This window comes from Nymphaea colorata, chromosome 7, assembly GCF_008831285.2.
Source record: "Nymphaea colorata isolate Beijing-Zhang1983 chromosome 7, ASM883128v2, whole genome shotgun sequence".
NCBI classification, from domain to species: Eukaryota; Viridiplantae; Streptophyta; class Magnoliopsida; order Nymphaeales; family Nymphaeaceae; genus Nymphaea; species Nymphaea colorata.
The window spans coordinates 4,814,735-4,831,312 of record NC_045144.1 but is presented as its reverse complement, the minus strand read 5'-3'; the positions used below and the strand labels follow the sequence as shown (position 1 = coordinate 4,831,312).

Genomic DNA, 16,578 nt, shown 5'->3' with positions numbered 1-16,578 from the left:
CACTCGTTTACTAGTGAGTACCCTTGCGTTAATTAGGCAAACTACAGCCCCCCTGTTCACGTGGCGAAGAAGGGACTTGATTTTTGCGTTCACCTCCCTTTTTCCCTCTCCCCAAACCCAAACCCCGCCAAAAAAGTAAAATTCCCTCTTTTTATGTTCTCCAAAAATTTAATATTCCCGAAATGATTTCATATAAATGTTCTTTTCCGTCGTTTCCTCTTCTACCTCCTCTCTCTTTCTACGTCCACTAATCTGCACTTCAACATCCAGCGCGACGCCGAGAAGCCACCGGAAACGGCCGGAACTTAACGCCGGGAAACCCTTTGAGCAGTACATCGTCTTTCGTCTTGAGAGACTCTTCGGCGACATTGTCTGTTTCGACTCCTCCTCCGGAAAGAAGAGAAAAGTCTCAGTCGGCAGTTTCCGAGCCGATCGTCATGGGAAGAGGAAAGATCGAGATCAAGCGAATCGAGAACACGACGAATCGTCAGGTGACCTTCTGCAAGCGGAGGAATGGACTGCTGAAGAAGGCGTACGAGCTGTCTGTGCTGTGCGATGCCGAGGTCGCGCTCATCGTCTTCTCGAGCCGAGGCCGACTCTTCGAGTACGCGAACAACAAGTGAGTAAATCTTCCAGACGGGTCGATGCAGATCCGTCTAGTCTATCCCTTCTTTACTGGAAAACTTTGTGCTTATTCTCTTTACCTGGTCCTTCCTTGGAGAGAATATTTGGTCATTGCTGCAACTCTCGCGCAAATGATAAGTTTTGCATGCAACGGTGTCCTCCCGATCCTTTTTTTTTGTCCATCCTAAACGATGTGTAGCTCAAGATTCCGGTGATTCTGACAGAGAGAGAGAGCGAGAGAGCGAGATGTTGCACAGTAGAAAATCTTAAATCTAAAGTTAGTAACGTAGTTTGCTACCTTGGATATGTGTGGATTTGCGTGAAATATATTTTGTGATCTTATCCATTTTGATTAGACATATTGAAGTCATCAACAAAAAATTTGCTTGAGGAAACTTTACAGTATTTTTCTTCGAGCGTAAAATTACATGTAACCTTCGGACGAATGAACCGATGAGAGGAAGGAAAGTTTGTAGCTTCCTCATTGTTAGGGTCTTAGAAATAAAATTGATATCAGACTGAGAAGTTGTGTTAAATGAAAAAGAAATGTCGATCTAACAACATTATTAACGTTAGTAATTAGACTAAATTAAGAAGAATAGAAATACTAGAAGATATGGAAGTGTTATATTGAAGATTTTCTTGTTATTGGTGCTTTTCCTACTTCGTAGCATTATGTTTGATTATGATCCTCAAATACGTTTCAAAGGGTTTTTGTGGTCTTTCTTTTTTCCGGTTTCTTGAGACGAAATTGACTGCTATTTGAGATATACCCTATTGACAGAGAAAAGAAGTTTCTCTGTTCTATGCGATAATTGATTACTAAAACACTTTCGTAAAATAATAGCTAGAAAATAAGGCATCACTGCGAGGTGGTCTACAAAGCCAAATCTTCACTCTCTCTCTCTCTCTCTCTCTGTGTGTGTGTGTGCGTGTGCGTGTGTGTGAATTCATTGGTGTGTCCTTTCTTTACTCTCTCGAGAATGTTTTTGTTCCACCTTTATTTTTCGCTTTTCAGGAATTAATATTTGAAGGCAGATTGTTCGAATAAGGATTAATTATTGCGCAGTAACAATTTGATGCATTTATTACTGCTGTCTTCAGGCGCTTTTTTTAGTTTGATTTTTAACAAGCTGAAAAATGCCGAGAAACGTTAAATTTTCCTTTCGTCTTTTGGTCACTACCGGATCCTGCAACCCTCTTCTGATCTTTTCGTCAGTAGTACATTTTTTAATTTTTACTTGTAGTTTCTTATCTTTTATTTTTTATTTACTTGTTTTCGCCATTGGAAGTCACTTCATCCTCGGTGGACTCTTCATGTTATCACGTTTTTGTTTGTCATTGTTAAATACGTTACACGCATGCACATTTCTTTCAGCTTCTTCAAAATTCATAGTTTCCCAAGTATATGAAGGAGTTCATGGATTTTTATACTTCTGCTTTTAATCATTTGAATTTCGCTGCTTCTTTCTCCTTGTTAACTGAGATGTCTTGAACTAACACAACTTTAAATGCGCCATATTTTCAAAATTTCTCTTATGCATTATTCGCTACCTTTGGATTGTAGAAAGAGGAGCTGAAGTTACCATTTTTCTGGCGCTAGTTTCCAGCCCCAAAGCCTTGGTAGTTGGATTGACCTGCGGAAGGAGTGAGCTGCTTTCGCGTTTGAACTTTTTTTTTTATCCTTCCACGAACATCTCCCGACGAGAATCACATCGTTTCATTTTCTGGAGTTTATCCTTCTGATTTCTTATTTATATAGAGGGAAAAGGAGTCGGCGTTTCTTTTCTGTTCTTCAATGGTTCACATTCGAGTCATGGTCATCCTAATTTCCTATCGCTCTGCATTGGTCTATCCATTCCCGTTCTCCATAGTACCTTCCTTTCCCTCTCGCTCATGATCTAAGGAAAGCCTCATTTTCCGGAAGACGATGAAGTTTGACACTCCAAACGTAGTCTATGTACCTTACACATCATCTGTTGTTCTTTTCACCGGGTGAGAGTAAAAAAAAAAACTCTTTTGCATCAGTCCCTTTTCCCTGTTTTTATCAGCCATCATGGCATACTTTTACGTCGAGATAGGGCTCTTGAAGAGTACTTAGACCATTTCTCTGATGTCCTAGCCCAAGTAAAACAGTATTCATGATTTCCAAGGTTCTGCATTCAATGCAGCTCCTGTGAAACCTTTAAGCCGAACCATTTTCTCCTGATGCATAATGATAGGATGGGGAACAAGATCTCATTAGTAGTACCCTATCACATGCTTTTTGCGCAAAACTCGTCTGCCTTCCTCTCCCTTCTCAGAAAAAGTTTTCCCCTTTTCTCAATGGTCTGCAGCAGCCAGGTCTGTCCTTTGTTCTTTTCTGGTGTTAAGCACTTGATCACCTGAATGATGAAAATGATGTTATGGGGCGTCCACCTTTTTCATCCCAGTGTTCGCTCCGTTCTTTTCTTTTGCTCCTCTTTCCTCCGTTCTCAAGCATGCAGAAGGTAGGGAGATGTGGTACGCCCTCGTAATTCCAAGCGCGAAATCAGACAGTTTCGGCCGTACGTGATGGCGAATGGTGATCAGAGCCCAAATGTTCCACTCCTTCATGCCTATAAACCCCTTCCTCAAAGGAATCCCCCGCTTTTCAAAAAAATTGCAGGACCAAGAACCCCAGCACCCAGCTTTTTCTTCTTTCCTCTTCTTCATGCTCATGGGCTTATGGATCTTCTATTTCCTTTCTATCCGTCGTCTACAAGCAACTGTTTCTCGATTGATAGATAACAGAATGATAATCTTTTCAAACCTTTTGTACATCGCATGGCTAGGATTTGAGAACTTCTCTTTGTGTACAGTAATGAAAGATAGGAAGGAGACTTGTCTTTATGTACATTAGCCCACAATAAATTTTCCTGCATGCAGAAGTAACGGACATCGAGGATCCTGCATGCAGAAGTAACGTACATCTTCTTCGATGGGTACCCTTAGAGCCGCAGCTTGTGATTTTCTCTTGAACTAATTTTGTCCCTGCATCTCCGCATTTAATCTTTAGTTCACGTAAGCTCCCATAAAGTTTGTGATCGTTCTGCTGGATAACTTTCAACTCTAGGTGGTTAAAGACTTCAGAAAGGAAAGAGAAAAAAAGGAAATCTGAATGTCAGGGTAGTGGATGCTTCTAAACTCTAACTGTTCTGATTGTCGAGGACTCGACACGCAAAGATTAAATTCTCAGAAAGGAAACTTCTTTTCATTGAGTTATATTAGATCTTGCGTGAAAGGACGAAGAGATCGGCTGTCCGGAAATTTCAGAGTTATTCGAGAACTTGTGTGAAAGGACGAAGAGATCGACTGCCCGGAATCTTCACACACACACACACACACTCTCTCTCTGCATATATATATGCGCGCGCGCGCACGCGCGTGCGTGTGCTAGGAATGATCTCGTGTGTAGGGAACAATCTATTTCCTTCTGCCAATTGGCTCTGAACATACTACTTCACAGTAACTACAATATTGTCACTTCTCGTTGGGGCAACTCGTGGCGTATTAGCAGTACTCTGTTCATGCATACTTAAAGCATCTGGTCTTTGCTTTGGTTCTGTGCACAACATTTTCTTGGTGATGGTTTGTGCTCCTTTATAACTCTCTCTCTCTCTCTGTATGTATCTGTTTTTCTCTCTCTCTTCTATATAACTTACCATATAGGACGGTTTGGTACTTAGGTTACTGATGCACTTTCATGGTTATATGTATTCTTAAAACCACAGAGTCGATGTGTCTAGGAGAACAAAATCTTAAGGTACTTTCGTTGTTTATATATATATATATATATATATATATATATCATTTAGTTACGAAACTCAGTCTCTCTGCACACACACACTTATATTGGTTTGCTTCGCATCAGCTGATAAGTATCGTTTCGTATCAATATTGCTCTGTTTCTTATTTTTTATTTTAAAAATAGTGTCAAATATCTTAAAATGATTTAACAGTAAAAATTCAAATAAAAAGTGCTTTATTGCAGCAGAACATGTCTCATGGCATAGCTACAATGATTTTCTTCAGCCATGTGGACGTTTGCCTATTTATCCGACAAATCACCATGTATAGTGCACTTGAATGTACCATATGGTGCATTCGATGATATCTAATTTCAGTTATCACATTTCATGAATATAGAATACTTAAAGAATCATGTTAGGACGTTCGATGCACTCATCATGGTCCATCTGTCAAAGTAACGAAAAAATAATTTTCGTATAAAATCGACTTTTATTACAAAATCATCTTGTTATATGCTGTTGACTTTAAAAAATTAGAAAAAACTTGAGAACATAAAGTAACTGAATGTCACAAATCTAGACATGTTTATCACACCATAGCTGTTGCTTCCGGGTAATAGAGATGGAACTGCAAAACATGTCAACTGTCTCATTCAACTGACATATTTCTGTAATCATAATTGCCTCTCTCGACACTTGAAGCATGCGTTGAAATATAACCAATTCTTGAGGCTACTTTATCAATCATTTTGCAAGAAATGAATCTCATTCATAAAATTTACCTCAATGGCCTATCCATTTTCACAACTACTCTCATTTAAGATATATATATATATATATATATATATATATATATATATATATATATATATATATATATATATATATATATATATATATATAACAACATGTTCCAAAGTCAAATTGATAAAAATGCATTGTTCATTGGAGTTAGATTTGCACAAAACATGCAGAAACTTCACATATGTGAGTGTTGTGTGTTTATATTTCATTAACACTGATGAGACTCCAATCCTTTTTTTTCCTGATGCATTTGATTTTCCAAGAACTGCATATTGGGGAATTATGAGAATGAACTAGGATGAGTTGCCTTAGCAGTGGAATTGAATGGTCAAAGATTCTGTTTCGACCTAAGAGCGTGCGATGGGAGCACATCTATATCTGGGAAAGGAAATAACTATAGCAGAAAAAAAAAAGAAGGAAAAACTGGAACACTTTTAGAGAGGTTCGGTGCAGACAGACCTACGACCTCTCCCTCTCAATCTTCCATATTTCCTTGAGACGCCGGGAGATTCCTTTTGGGACAGTAGAACAGTTACGCTCAATGAATGAGACAATGCCTGCTACATATCAATATAACTAGATCCAGCCTGCGCCATTGTTAGATTTGCTCGTCACTGAAAACCTCATTTACATTTTTTTATCCATGCGTTTATTACTTGCCTCAACCTGCTCCATATTGCCGCTGCCATAATGGGTTTTGATTGTCTTTGACCTTGCCGTTGTCCTTTATCTTCATGCCGCCCTTCTTGAATAGAACAGAATACATGGATTTGATCATTTCCTTCATCGTTGCCCTTGTCTTGCCTATTCAGTTTCTCCGGTAGGCCTACAATCTGAAGTGGGAAGTTTTCAAAGAATGATACTGAAAATTCCAGTTTCTAGGGGAATGTGCAAGTCTTCACTTCTCTTATCCTAAAGCATAAGCATGCGGGTGTCCGTGCACGCACACACACTGATACACGCAGAACACTAGGCTGGTTTAGTAAACACTCAAATTAGCCATGTCTACTCTCATGATCTCATCCCCATTTCTTCATCAGCAATATTATTGAACAAATTATCTTTTATTTATTTTTCTTCCCAATTCCATCTTTCATCTATACATTCTCATCTCAGAACTAAGCGCAAGTTTGTTGTTGCCATCCAAGGGAAGTCAAACACAGGGCACACAGGTTTTTAGGTTTCTTCATTCTGCTACTGTGTTTTAATTAGCCTTGAAGGCTTGAAATCAAGGGAAGAAAGTCGGAGGAAGGCAAGTTCGTCGCTCAATTTTAAGGTGAAAGTAGGCCCTGGGATGCAGTACATCCAGAACATGCCCCAGATGTTTTGATGGAGGGCAGAATGAATAGAAGTTGGTACCCTTCTATACTTTCACTCAGCAGCCATGACCGAACAATGCCCCTGAACCTGGTCTATCCACCAAGGCCCCTCCTTCTCGAGCTTATTCTCTACGTGGCTCGGACCATCCATCCCAGCTTGGCCTGGTCTAACGTCCATTCTCGCCCCTTCACCCATCAGGTTTGGTCGTGGAGAGGACGGAGTGAGCTGAACTGTGAAGAGAAAAGTTGTAAGTGGTGATGAGATTTCGATCTTAAATTCAGTCAGTCCTGCCACTTTGAATGATCCTCGAGAGTCAGACTGATCGGTAGCTCACTGTTGATTTACCTCTTTCAGTCGTGGAACCGTTGTCATCTCGGTTTTCCATAGTAGGGAACAGAGAATTTTCGTTACTGACGACACTTCTGAGACTCCTACCTTCGCCGTTGGCAACTTGGCATTCGCATCAACCTCCTCCTCTTTGTACCGTCCCTCGTGCAGTGAAAAGATGACTGTTACGTGTCTATCTGTCATGCGGCCGTTCTCGGATGGTGGAGATCCGGCGAATAATGGTATCTTCTGGTGGCTCCTCAGGTGGTGGAACACAGAAGCTGGCACCTGGCGGCAGGAGTCAGACTGAGAGGCCCGCTACTATAGGCTCTTTGCTAGCCATACGATTGCAGTGTACGCTTAACTGCTGCAGTGCAGTCCAAGGGATCATTCGTGCCGCCCATGTCATGTGGAGGGGTTAGCGGACCGTGGCTATGGGACGCGCCGTAAGTTTACGACTGGGACTTCACCGTTTGGGCGAGCAGCTGCACGCCCCGCCAACAGTGAAGAAGTTCCTTTCCGGATACTGCTGGATGTGACCAATCAGTGGTGAACAACGATGCAGTGAGCGGGGCAGACAAAAATTGAATGTTCCGGTTTCAGAAAATCTTTTGGAAATATCAACACATATTGTCGCCTGATACTTCGGAAAACGACCTGTTCAGTTACAGAAGTTATATATATATATATATATATATATATATAAAATTAAATGATAACTTGACTTTTCAAAATTACACAACCTCAATCAACAACCTCACTCAAGTTGTTAAAAAATAATAAGAAAATTGTGATAGACATTTTTATTGTATAGCATTAGTTCATATTTTTTTTATTGTTTTTTTCAACTATTTATTTAGTTCATATAGCCCTAGATGGTTGGATGACTCAAGATAGTCATATATATATATATATATATATATATATATATATATATATATATATATATATGTATATATATATAGTGAAAGAGAGAGACGAAAAAAAATGCACTCTCCCGTTGATTGGCCCTAAAAATAAGGTGAAAGGCCTTGAGACCAAGTAGCTATGAAAGCAAATGCAACTTAATAGCAATGAGATACTAGGTCACTATGTGCTTAAATGGATAGAGATCCTCCCATTGGTTGGCCCTTAAAATAAGATGGACGGCCTTAAGAGTTGGTTGGCCTTGGTAGGCTACACAGATTTTGAGTCTCGCGTGTCTACCATTTAACCATCTTCACGTGGAAATTCTGCCACATTCTAACTCATTTTCGTTCAATTCTTGTACTCCCAATACAATCTGGGCTGTGACCATCTATATTTATGCATAAATTCTGCATGGGATCGAAGACTTGATTCTGATCTTAATATAAATTTAGAGCAATTCCAGAGAATCTTGCATGATCAACCATAAAGTCTGGGAAAGCAGCAGATATGGTAGGAGTCCTTTTCTGCTTGTACGTTATCCCTTCTCTTTTATGCCGCTCCTGGATGCGCATGTCTCTCAAAGATTCTTGAACATAGTTTTCATGATGATGGTAGTGCTCCAATTAAGTTACTGGAACCTCAAAGCACTTAAGAGTTGATGATCAAAACTTCAGCTGAACTTTAAATATGAGACCATGGTGGAGATTCCGGAGAAACTCAAAATTGTATCTTTTACAATGATATATGGCACTCCGTTTTATTGTTCTCACAACTATGAAATTAGGATAGCCAACTTTAGTGTTCAGGATTTTCCCTTTTGATTGCGTTGTCAGTGTACTTACTTGAGGTTCAAATATTTTAATTTTGTTTTGCATTGAATGTGACAGATATCGTTTTGGTAAGTGCCTTGATGGACCTGATGCTAATTTTCGGCTGCATTAGTATTTGCGCTTATATAGAATACCCTTCTCTCTCTCTCTCTCTCTCTCTCTCTCTCTCTCACACACACACACACACACACACACACACACACACACAAATTTTCGGCTGCATTAGTATTTGCGCTTATATAGAATACCCTTCTCTCTCTCTCTCTCTCTCTCTCTCTCTCTCACACACACACACACACACACACGTATGCACACACATACAGAAATAAGATTCACATATAGACTAATTTGCTTCATATTCTCCCCTCTCTCACAAACACCCATGCAAGTACAGAAATGTTTCTCTAGCATCCTAAAGGCGTGTTTGAGAGCATGGAGGAGAATGATTCGAGCAGAAGCATTTTCACTGTTCCTATCCCACCATGGAAGTTTGTGGAAAAGAGACAATTTTAATATGGTTTGTTGGAGGATATCACCGACGTCCTTCACCGTGTTTGCACGGGAGAGTATGGATGAAGCATCTACACCTGACGTTCTCCTCCACTATCCCTAGACTACGTGAGAAGAAGCTGATGTGGGGTCCTTAAAATTGATGGTAGGACTGACAAAATGGTCAAGTCTGATTGATGGTGCAGAACGTAAGGAGATAGGGTTTAGATGATCAACTCTCTGTTCTGAAAGTACATGTAGTTGACCTTCTTACGGAGGAGGGTAGTGAAGATCTCTGCAACTAACTTTTTGCTTAAAAGACTCAAACAAATGTTAGGTATTCACAGCAGACCCTGCAGTGTGCTTCCTTGAAAAAAAAAGATCACATTTAGGTTCGTTGACATACGATTCTTTTCGTAACAGATGCATGGAAATAATTAACCTGAATATCTCTTGTAATGTTTAATTTCTAATGTTTCTGTAGGGTATTCACAGCAGGTCCTGCAATTTGCTTCCCTTAAAAAAAGATCATATTTAGATTCGTTGACATATGATTCTTTTCATAACAGATGCATGGAAATAATTAACCTGAATATCTCTTGTAATGTTTAATTTCTAATGTTTCTGTAGGTTTGTTATACTTGTTATGCATTTTTTTCTTTCGCATTTCTGTGATTGTTTGATAAGGATAATTTAATATTGTTCATTCAAGAGAAACGTGCATTTCTAGACATACGGTTAGAGAAGCCTGCTGTTATCTCACAAAAGATCTCACATTGTTGAATTTTTTAAGAGAAACGTTATAACATATAGTCTTGTTGTAGTCTTATTAAAGTGATCATGAGCTGCCGATGGACCACTTCTGTTTTACAATGTCGTCCCAGCCGCTCTTATGAAATAAATGTATGGTTCTTTTTTTTAGTATAGGTTGAAGGACGTTTGAGAAACTACAGTCTCCAAAATTAACAAAGGAAATTTCTATTTGGAGAAGCACCTTTGTACCGTAATCTAGAATAGGAGTCCCAAATTTCATAATTCTACTAATATAACGCTTTAACTTAGACAAACACTGCCAAACAATGACCTACATTGACTAGGATCTTTACTTTATTTCAACTGTTACACAAGAAAATGGCATGTGCATGAAAGCCTTTTGTTTGTACAGAAGTAGAAAAATCTTACAAAACAAGAGGAAAATACCAAAAAACTTGAAGGTTTTGGCATCATTACATTATTCAACCATAGCCTTTATTTTAGCAGATGCCAGCAAAAGGAAAAACCATACTACGAAATCAGGTAAGGCTTGTGCCTTCAAATACAGCCAAAGGGTGGGCTTCTATAAAACACACACACACACACACACACACACACACACACACACATATATATATATATATATATATATATATATAGAGAGAGAGAGAGAGAGAGAGAGATTGGTAAATAGCAGATCGCTTAGGTAAGGGGTGAAAAATAGGCAATTTATAATAAAAAATATTTTAAACAAAATGTGAATATCTTAATATGTTCATAAACAAACTTAATAAAAATCATGTTTTGGTTCAAGTTTTTTTTTTTTTAAAGTTTCACTCCAAAAAAGGATGTTTCACCAATGCGTGCAAAATGTAATGTCGGTGAAAGTTGACTTTTACCGAGCCAAATGTGTGTAAGTATGAATTTTTACCGATGTTTTTTTGTAGGACATCGGTTAAAAGCAACTGGACGCATGTTGTTGAAGTCAAACATTTACCCACGCACTTAAAAGCAGCCTTTATGTTTTGGTTCAAGTTACTTTTGTAAAAAGTTAATTTGATTTTTTGACTATCAAAATTTTGTTGCTATATGAGCCGTTCATGTTTGAATTATTAAAACAATATTATTGAAGCAAAAAAGGACTAAGTTAATGTATATTTTCATCAAATCGATCACATCTATAATGTTAGATTGCAAAAACAACACTTCAATATTTAATTTTCATCGGTCCTGTTTATGTTTCTCATCAAATCGATCACAGCTCTCTCTCTCTCTCTCTCTCTCTCTCTCTCTCTATATATATATATATATATATATATATATATATATAATCGTGATAGTCTGAATCGGAGATTTTGTTTGCATCCTACTACAGCCTGGAGAATAATTATGTAAGGTTTCGTCTGTAATTGAGAATGCTAGCTAGCTGATCTTTTCGTGTTGCGAATGATTGGCATGCAGCATCAAGGCCACCATTGATAGGTACAAGAAGGCGTGCGCTGAAAGCTCAAACGCAAACTCGGTAACCGAGGCCAACGCCCAGGTAAGTACTTTAATTACAGCATCTCAAGAGTTGCATCAATATATGTAAGGAACCTACGTATTTCCATGCTTTGTAATTCAGCCGCTTCGGAACCCAGTAGTTATCTGAGGCCAACTCAACTACTCTGATCGAGTAACCGAGTACTCCACCTCAATGTGTCCTAGAGGTGGCGGGTTTCAGGTGATGTTCAAATTGGTTTTAAATTCATTTATTGTTTTGCAAAAAACAGCTCAGAAATCTGCAGAACTAAATCGAATCAGAATTGTGTTCGGATCAAAACAGTTAAATGGTTGAATTTATTGAATAATTCAAGGAATGTAAAAAAAAGCACGAAAATGATAACAAATTATAAGATTTTTAATTAAGAAATTAAAGAATTGATAAAGATATTGAATAATAACCGTGAGTTCAAATAGTAAAAATAACAAAATAAGCTTAATGTTTGCTTCGATTCCTTTTCTGGCTCCTGTCGAACAGGTGCCAAGTATATGCAAATTGACTTTGATAGTACTGGTCTCGAGAACCCCTAGAATAATTAGTGTTTAACAAGCAAAACTACAGGCCCAGTTTACGTTTGAAAAGCATAATTGGCGTTCGACCCATATGATATTTAATTTCTTTGTGTTCTTGTGTCCTCATCTGCAGTATTATCAACAAGAGTCCACCAAGTTGAGGCAGCAGATACAAATTCTACAGAATGCAAACAGGTATGGTGCAGGATGCAGTACTGGCTTATTACATGTTGCTTTAGAAAGAAAAATAAAAAGAAGAATCATGGGGCATGTGCAGTTGGGAAGAAATAGAAACAAAAAGAAAAAAAAAAGGACGACAAACAATATTTGGGATCCCTTCTTGGTTGAAAATTGCTAAAGTGCCTTTGGTTGCATGTTCCCAACTTCTTGTTCTTTCCTCTCGTTGCCTGCAGGCATTTGATGGGTGAATCTTTGAGTAACCTCAGTGTGAAGGAGCTAAAGCAGTTGGAGAATAAAATAGAGCGGGGCATAACCAGGATCAGATCGAAGAAGGTATGCTTCCTTTCCGAAAAGTGATCCTGATCGAGATGGATATGCAAACTGGTCCATAGGCCTCCTTAAAAGAAAATAGGGGGAAGCTACCAAAAGCTCTAACATGGACACACGGATAGTGATAAAAGTTTAAAAGAAGGAAGCCTGAACAGTCGAATCTTCATGATAAACACGCACAGACACGCTCACACGCACACATTTAAGCCCTTAGATGATGCATACCAGATATTGTATCCTTTATCTATACGGTTAGATGCGTTTTTATCATCTAGCTGATCAAGAGCAGGTGTTGAATTGAATTAATTCTGTGGAAAATCTTCAAACTTTGAGCACCAGAATTCTAGCTAAATACAAACTATTTATTTTGCCTCCCACAAGAACAAGAATCGATGTTGAACCCATGTTTCCCATGAAGGAATCCATGATAAACACATCCAACATTTTACGTCAATAAAAAGAGTACCCAGAGAAGATAAACGTCTTTTGCAAGGTTCTAACGTGAGGCCTACCTCAAATGCTTCTGCTTGTGGGTGCAAAATAATTGAAATTTCAATCACATCACAATATCTAAAGTTGGTACATGAAATTGAAGATTAAAACCCAAACCTTTATTAAAACCATATGCTTACCATGTAAGCTTATAACTTACCAAGCCATGATTAATCTGTCTACGAAAACTGTTTTACTTGAAAAGTAAAACAATCTAGAGAGCTGATAATCACGCAATTGCAACAGTAAAATTTGATGTAGCGCTTCTTGAACACAATAGGCTTGGAAGATACCTAGGAATGAAACTGCATTCATGCTACATAATTCGGCGATCTCTTGGTAATTATTTAGCACTTGTTACAACAATGCCTACGCGGATGCTTAGTTTTCTACTCGGCTCTGTGCAGAACGAACTGCTGTTTGCGGAAATCGAGTACATGCAGAAACGGGTAAATTTTTTCTTTCTTTTGCTCCAATTTCGTCAGCTCTCTTTCCAAGAATGTCAAGCTTCGTCATTTTAGAAAGGTTTTCCTTCCGATGTGATCTTAACGGAAGAAGCCACCCAGCCGAAGTCAGTATCGTTTTTCTTCCTCTAGCAACCGAATCACAGGGATTGACACTTGATTCGGCGAGTGGCGGAGTCAGGCCTTCAACTTGTAACCCTTCACGTGTATTTTGCGGCGTTTGTTACGTGCTACTGAAGAGAGATTATACGTTCGGTTCTTTTTATTATGCGTCATCATACACTTTCTTTGTCATAAAAATTTAGTGATACGAGCATTAATTTTGTTAGACTGTCAAATGTGTGACTACCTGGCTTGTCAAACGAAAGATGGCAATACATCTTTTTCTATTAAGAAAACGAACACTTTTCAAGCGTAAAACTATGTGCCTGTGTTTCTTTCACTAATTTTAGTTAAGCCATGCCATTGTTCACTACTTCATGTAATTCTTCTGCAGGAACTGGAACTACAAAGTGATAATATGTATCTTCGAGCTAAGGTGTGCATGACCTTAACTTTCTTCGTTTCTTTCAGCGGGAACATTATATGTCACATAAGTACCTCAGAGCAATCAAATTTTGTTACGTAAGCTCTGTATTAAGATCTGAAACTGGTGGATTTAGAGAGATGATTTGGTCGGTTATAATTAGTCACAAATAAGCTAGAAGAATCGTGATTAGGGTTATGAACAGTGCAGACCGGTTGTAGTCGCATAACAGGGCTCTTGCTGCAAGTTGCATGGGATGCCCTACTAGTCGCCGTGGTGCCAAACTTCCATTTACTTCATACCAACTTGAAAGGGGAGTAGGTACGTGTGACTGTTACGGCCTGGGCTTGTGAAGCCTAGAGCCAAGACAGATGGTCTTAGAGCTCATAAAGCCTGCTGCAGCATTTCTGAAACTGGTAGATTTAGAGAGAGATGATTTGGTCGGTTATTAATTAGCATCCCAGATCAACTGATATGCACGCGTTGTCTCAATTTCACTCTTTCTGCTACAGTGGTGGCCTGATGAGTTCCATGATACTGATCTCAGGTTGCTGAGAGCGAGCGAGCACAGCATTCCAACATGTTGCAGGGACCTGACTACGAAACGATGCAGACGTTTGATTCCCGCAACTTCTTTCCGGTGAACATGCTCCAGTACTCCAGCCAGGACCAAACTGCTCTGCACCTCGGGTAGCAAGTACGCTTTGCTCAATGACACTTTACGTTACAGGGTAGAGCTTGTGAGAGAAGGATCCAAACTTTTAGTTTCCGAGTAGGGGATTGTTTTGTTTGACCCTGCTTCCTTCATTTGGGTGCTGTCGAACCAGTCAATTTTGTTCAGAACCAAGTAAATGCCTGGGGAGTCTGGTGCATAAAAGTTGGTCGAACAAGCTTACCATTTTTTTTCTGGGTCCAAAAGGAGCACAGGCGTCCTCATTACATGTGGTTCTGCATCTCAAACCTTGAATCCTTGACCATGTATGTGTTGAAAGTCATAGTCACAAAAAATACCTTTTCTTTTTTCAAAAAAAAGAAAAGAAAAAACATGTAGAAAACGTTAGTAATAAGTCAGTCATATAAAACTTCTAAAAAATGTTTTTCAGAGAAAATGCCGAAGCGAAAAAAAAACATGTTTTTAATGCATTTTTTTCACGTTTTTAATGTCAAACCACTTGTTTTTATTTTTTTTTAATTTTTATTCGTTGCTTATTTATTTTGATGTTTAAATGGTTAGTTTCTAATTTATTTTATTCTTTCATAATTTTTCTGGATTTTTGTAAATTTTTAAAAATTCACTGTATTTTTTTTGTTAAATTATACCTAAGAAAAACCTGACCATTTAAAATGCAAAAACATTTTTTGTGATTGTGGTTGAAACGAGGCTGCACATTTTTTGTGATTGTGGTTGAAACGAGGCTGTAGAGCAGATTATATCTATCTGACGGGTATGCCAGTTTTACCCAAGTACCTGCGTTGGTATGTGGGTACAGCGACATGTGTATGGGTATGGCTGGTATACGACTGCATTTAAAAAAATTTTAAATTATATTTTCAAACTTAATTTTTTCTTTAACTTTTTATTTCCTCTTCTTTTATTATTTCCTTCTAGTAAGATTCTATATTTTCCTCTCATTTTTCTTTAATTTTGAAATTTTATTGTAGATTATAAGACTATTAATGCTTTCTTTTTCATTTTATCTTTTTTAAAAATATAAGTTATGTACCCGTGTATCCATAATTTTTAAAATTACTGTGTCCGCACCCATCCAATCTGATATCAAGTTTGCAGAGCCTCCCCTTAACATGGCATGCAGCCCGTGGAGACAATGTACATGGAGTCTGGGTTCGGTCTAGCGCCGTCCTTTTACCTTATACCCACCCAAGTGGGCGGCTAATGAAGATATAGGCGAGTGCCTCAAACACCCACCCTTGCCCAGCTAGAGCGAGAACCAAAGTTCTTTCAATAACGTGCATTGAGCACCTCAGCTCGACGCAAATTGAAGGCTGTTTTGTCAAGATATCAAAACATTGATGTTTATATCGTCATTATGTGAGATAAAAGAATGTTCTCATCAACAACCCATGTTACTCTGCTCTACCTGGCGGTCCTTTTAAGCACTTTGTCTTTTACTTCTTCAAAGCATGAACTTATTTGCTTTTTAATATGCAGATAATATATTCCAAGGAGTCATTGACGGTTGGCTGCAACGACGGTGATGGTGTGTTTATGTAAGTGTATTGCCATATAATGTCTCATATTGTATTAATAATGCACAATATGATATGGTGTTGTCTGAATTATATGCTCCATCAGTGTGAAAAGAATGTGAACAAGAAGAGGCAAAAAAAGATAAAAAAAAAAAAAGGGGTTGGGATGATAGGGGCACATCCGAGTGCGTTGTATACCTTACCAAGTAAGGGTGCATATTTCAACATATCTTGGCGTCTTAACTTTAACGCTCTGTTGATGCTATTTAATGTTGTTGGCTTTTAGTATCCACTTGTAACAATAAAGCTGGCAGACTTTGTTATCTTATGAGGTCATTCCATGATTTTCTTATTCGACTTTTTTATGAATCATCAATGTCCTTTGGACAGGTGAGATTTTCTCGCCTACTTTTGGCGATGTTGGTAGGAGACACAGGGGGCGGGAGTTGGTGGTTCTCTCTTCGTCTGTTTTTTTTTTTTTTTTTAAGTAAAGCGTC

At 38.5% G+C, this 16,578-nt stretch overlaps 1 protein-coding gene across 1 annotated transcript; it reads left to right on the top strand.

Moving 5' to 3' along the window:
- Positions 1-230: 230 nt before the first annotated feature.
- On the top strand, positions 231-16,431 carry LOC116258051 (agamous-like MADS-box protein AGL11). Its single transcript, XM_031635129.2, has 8 exons — positions 231-619; positions 11,288-11,369; positions 12,015-12,076; positions 12,295-12,394; positions 13,291-13,332; positions 13,844-13,885; positions 14,421-14,570; positions 16,044-16,431. Exons 1-7 carry the CDS (start codon positions 438-440, stop codon positions 14,565-14,567), a joined length of 657 nt encoding a protein of 218 aa, XP_031490989.1. The 5' UTR covers positions 231-437; the 3' UTR covers positions 14,568-14,570; positions 16,044-16,431.
- Positions 16,432-16,578: the final 147 nt, after the last annotated feature.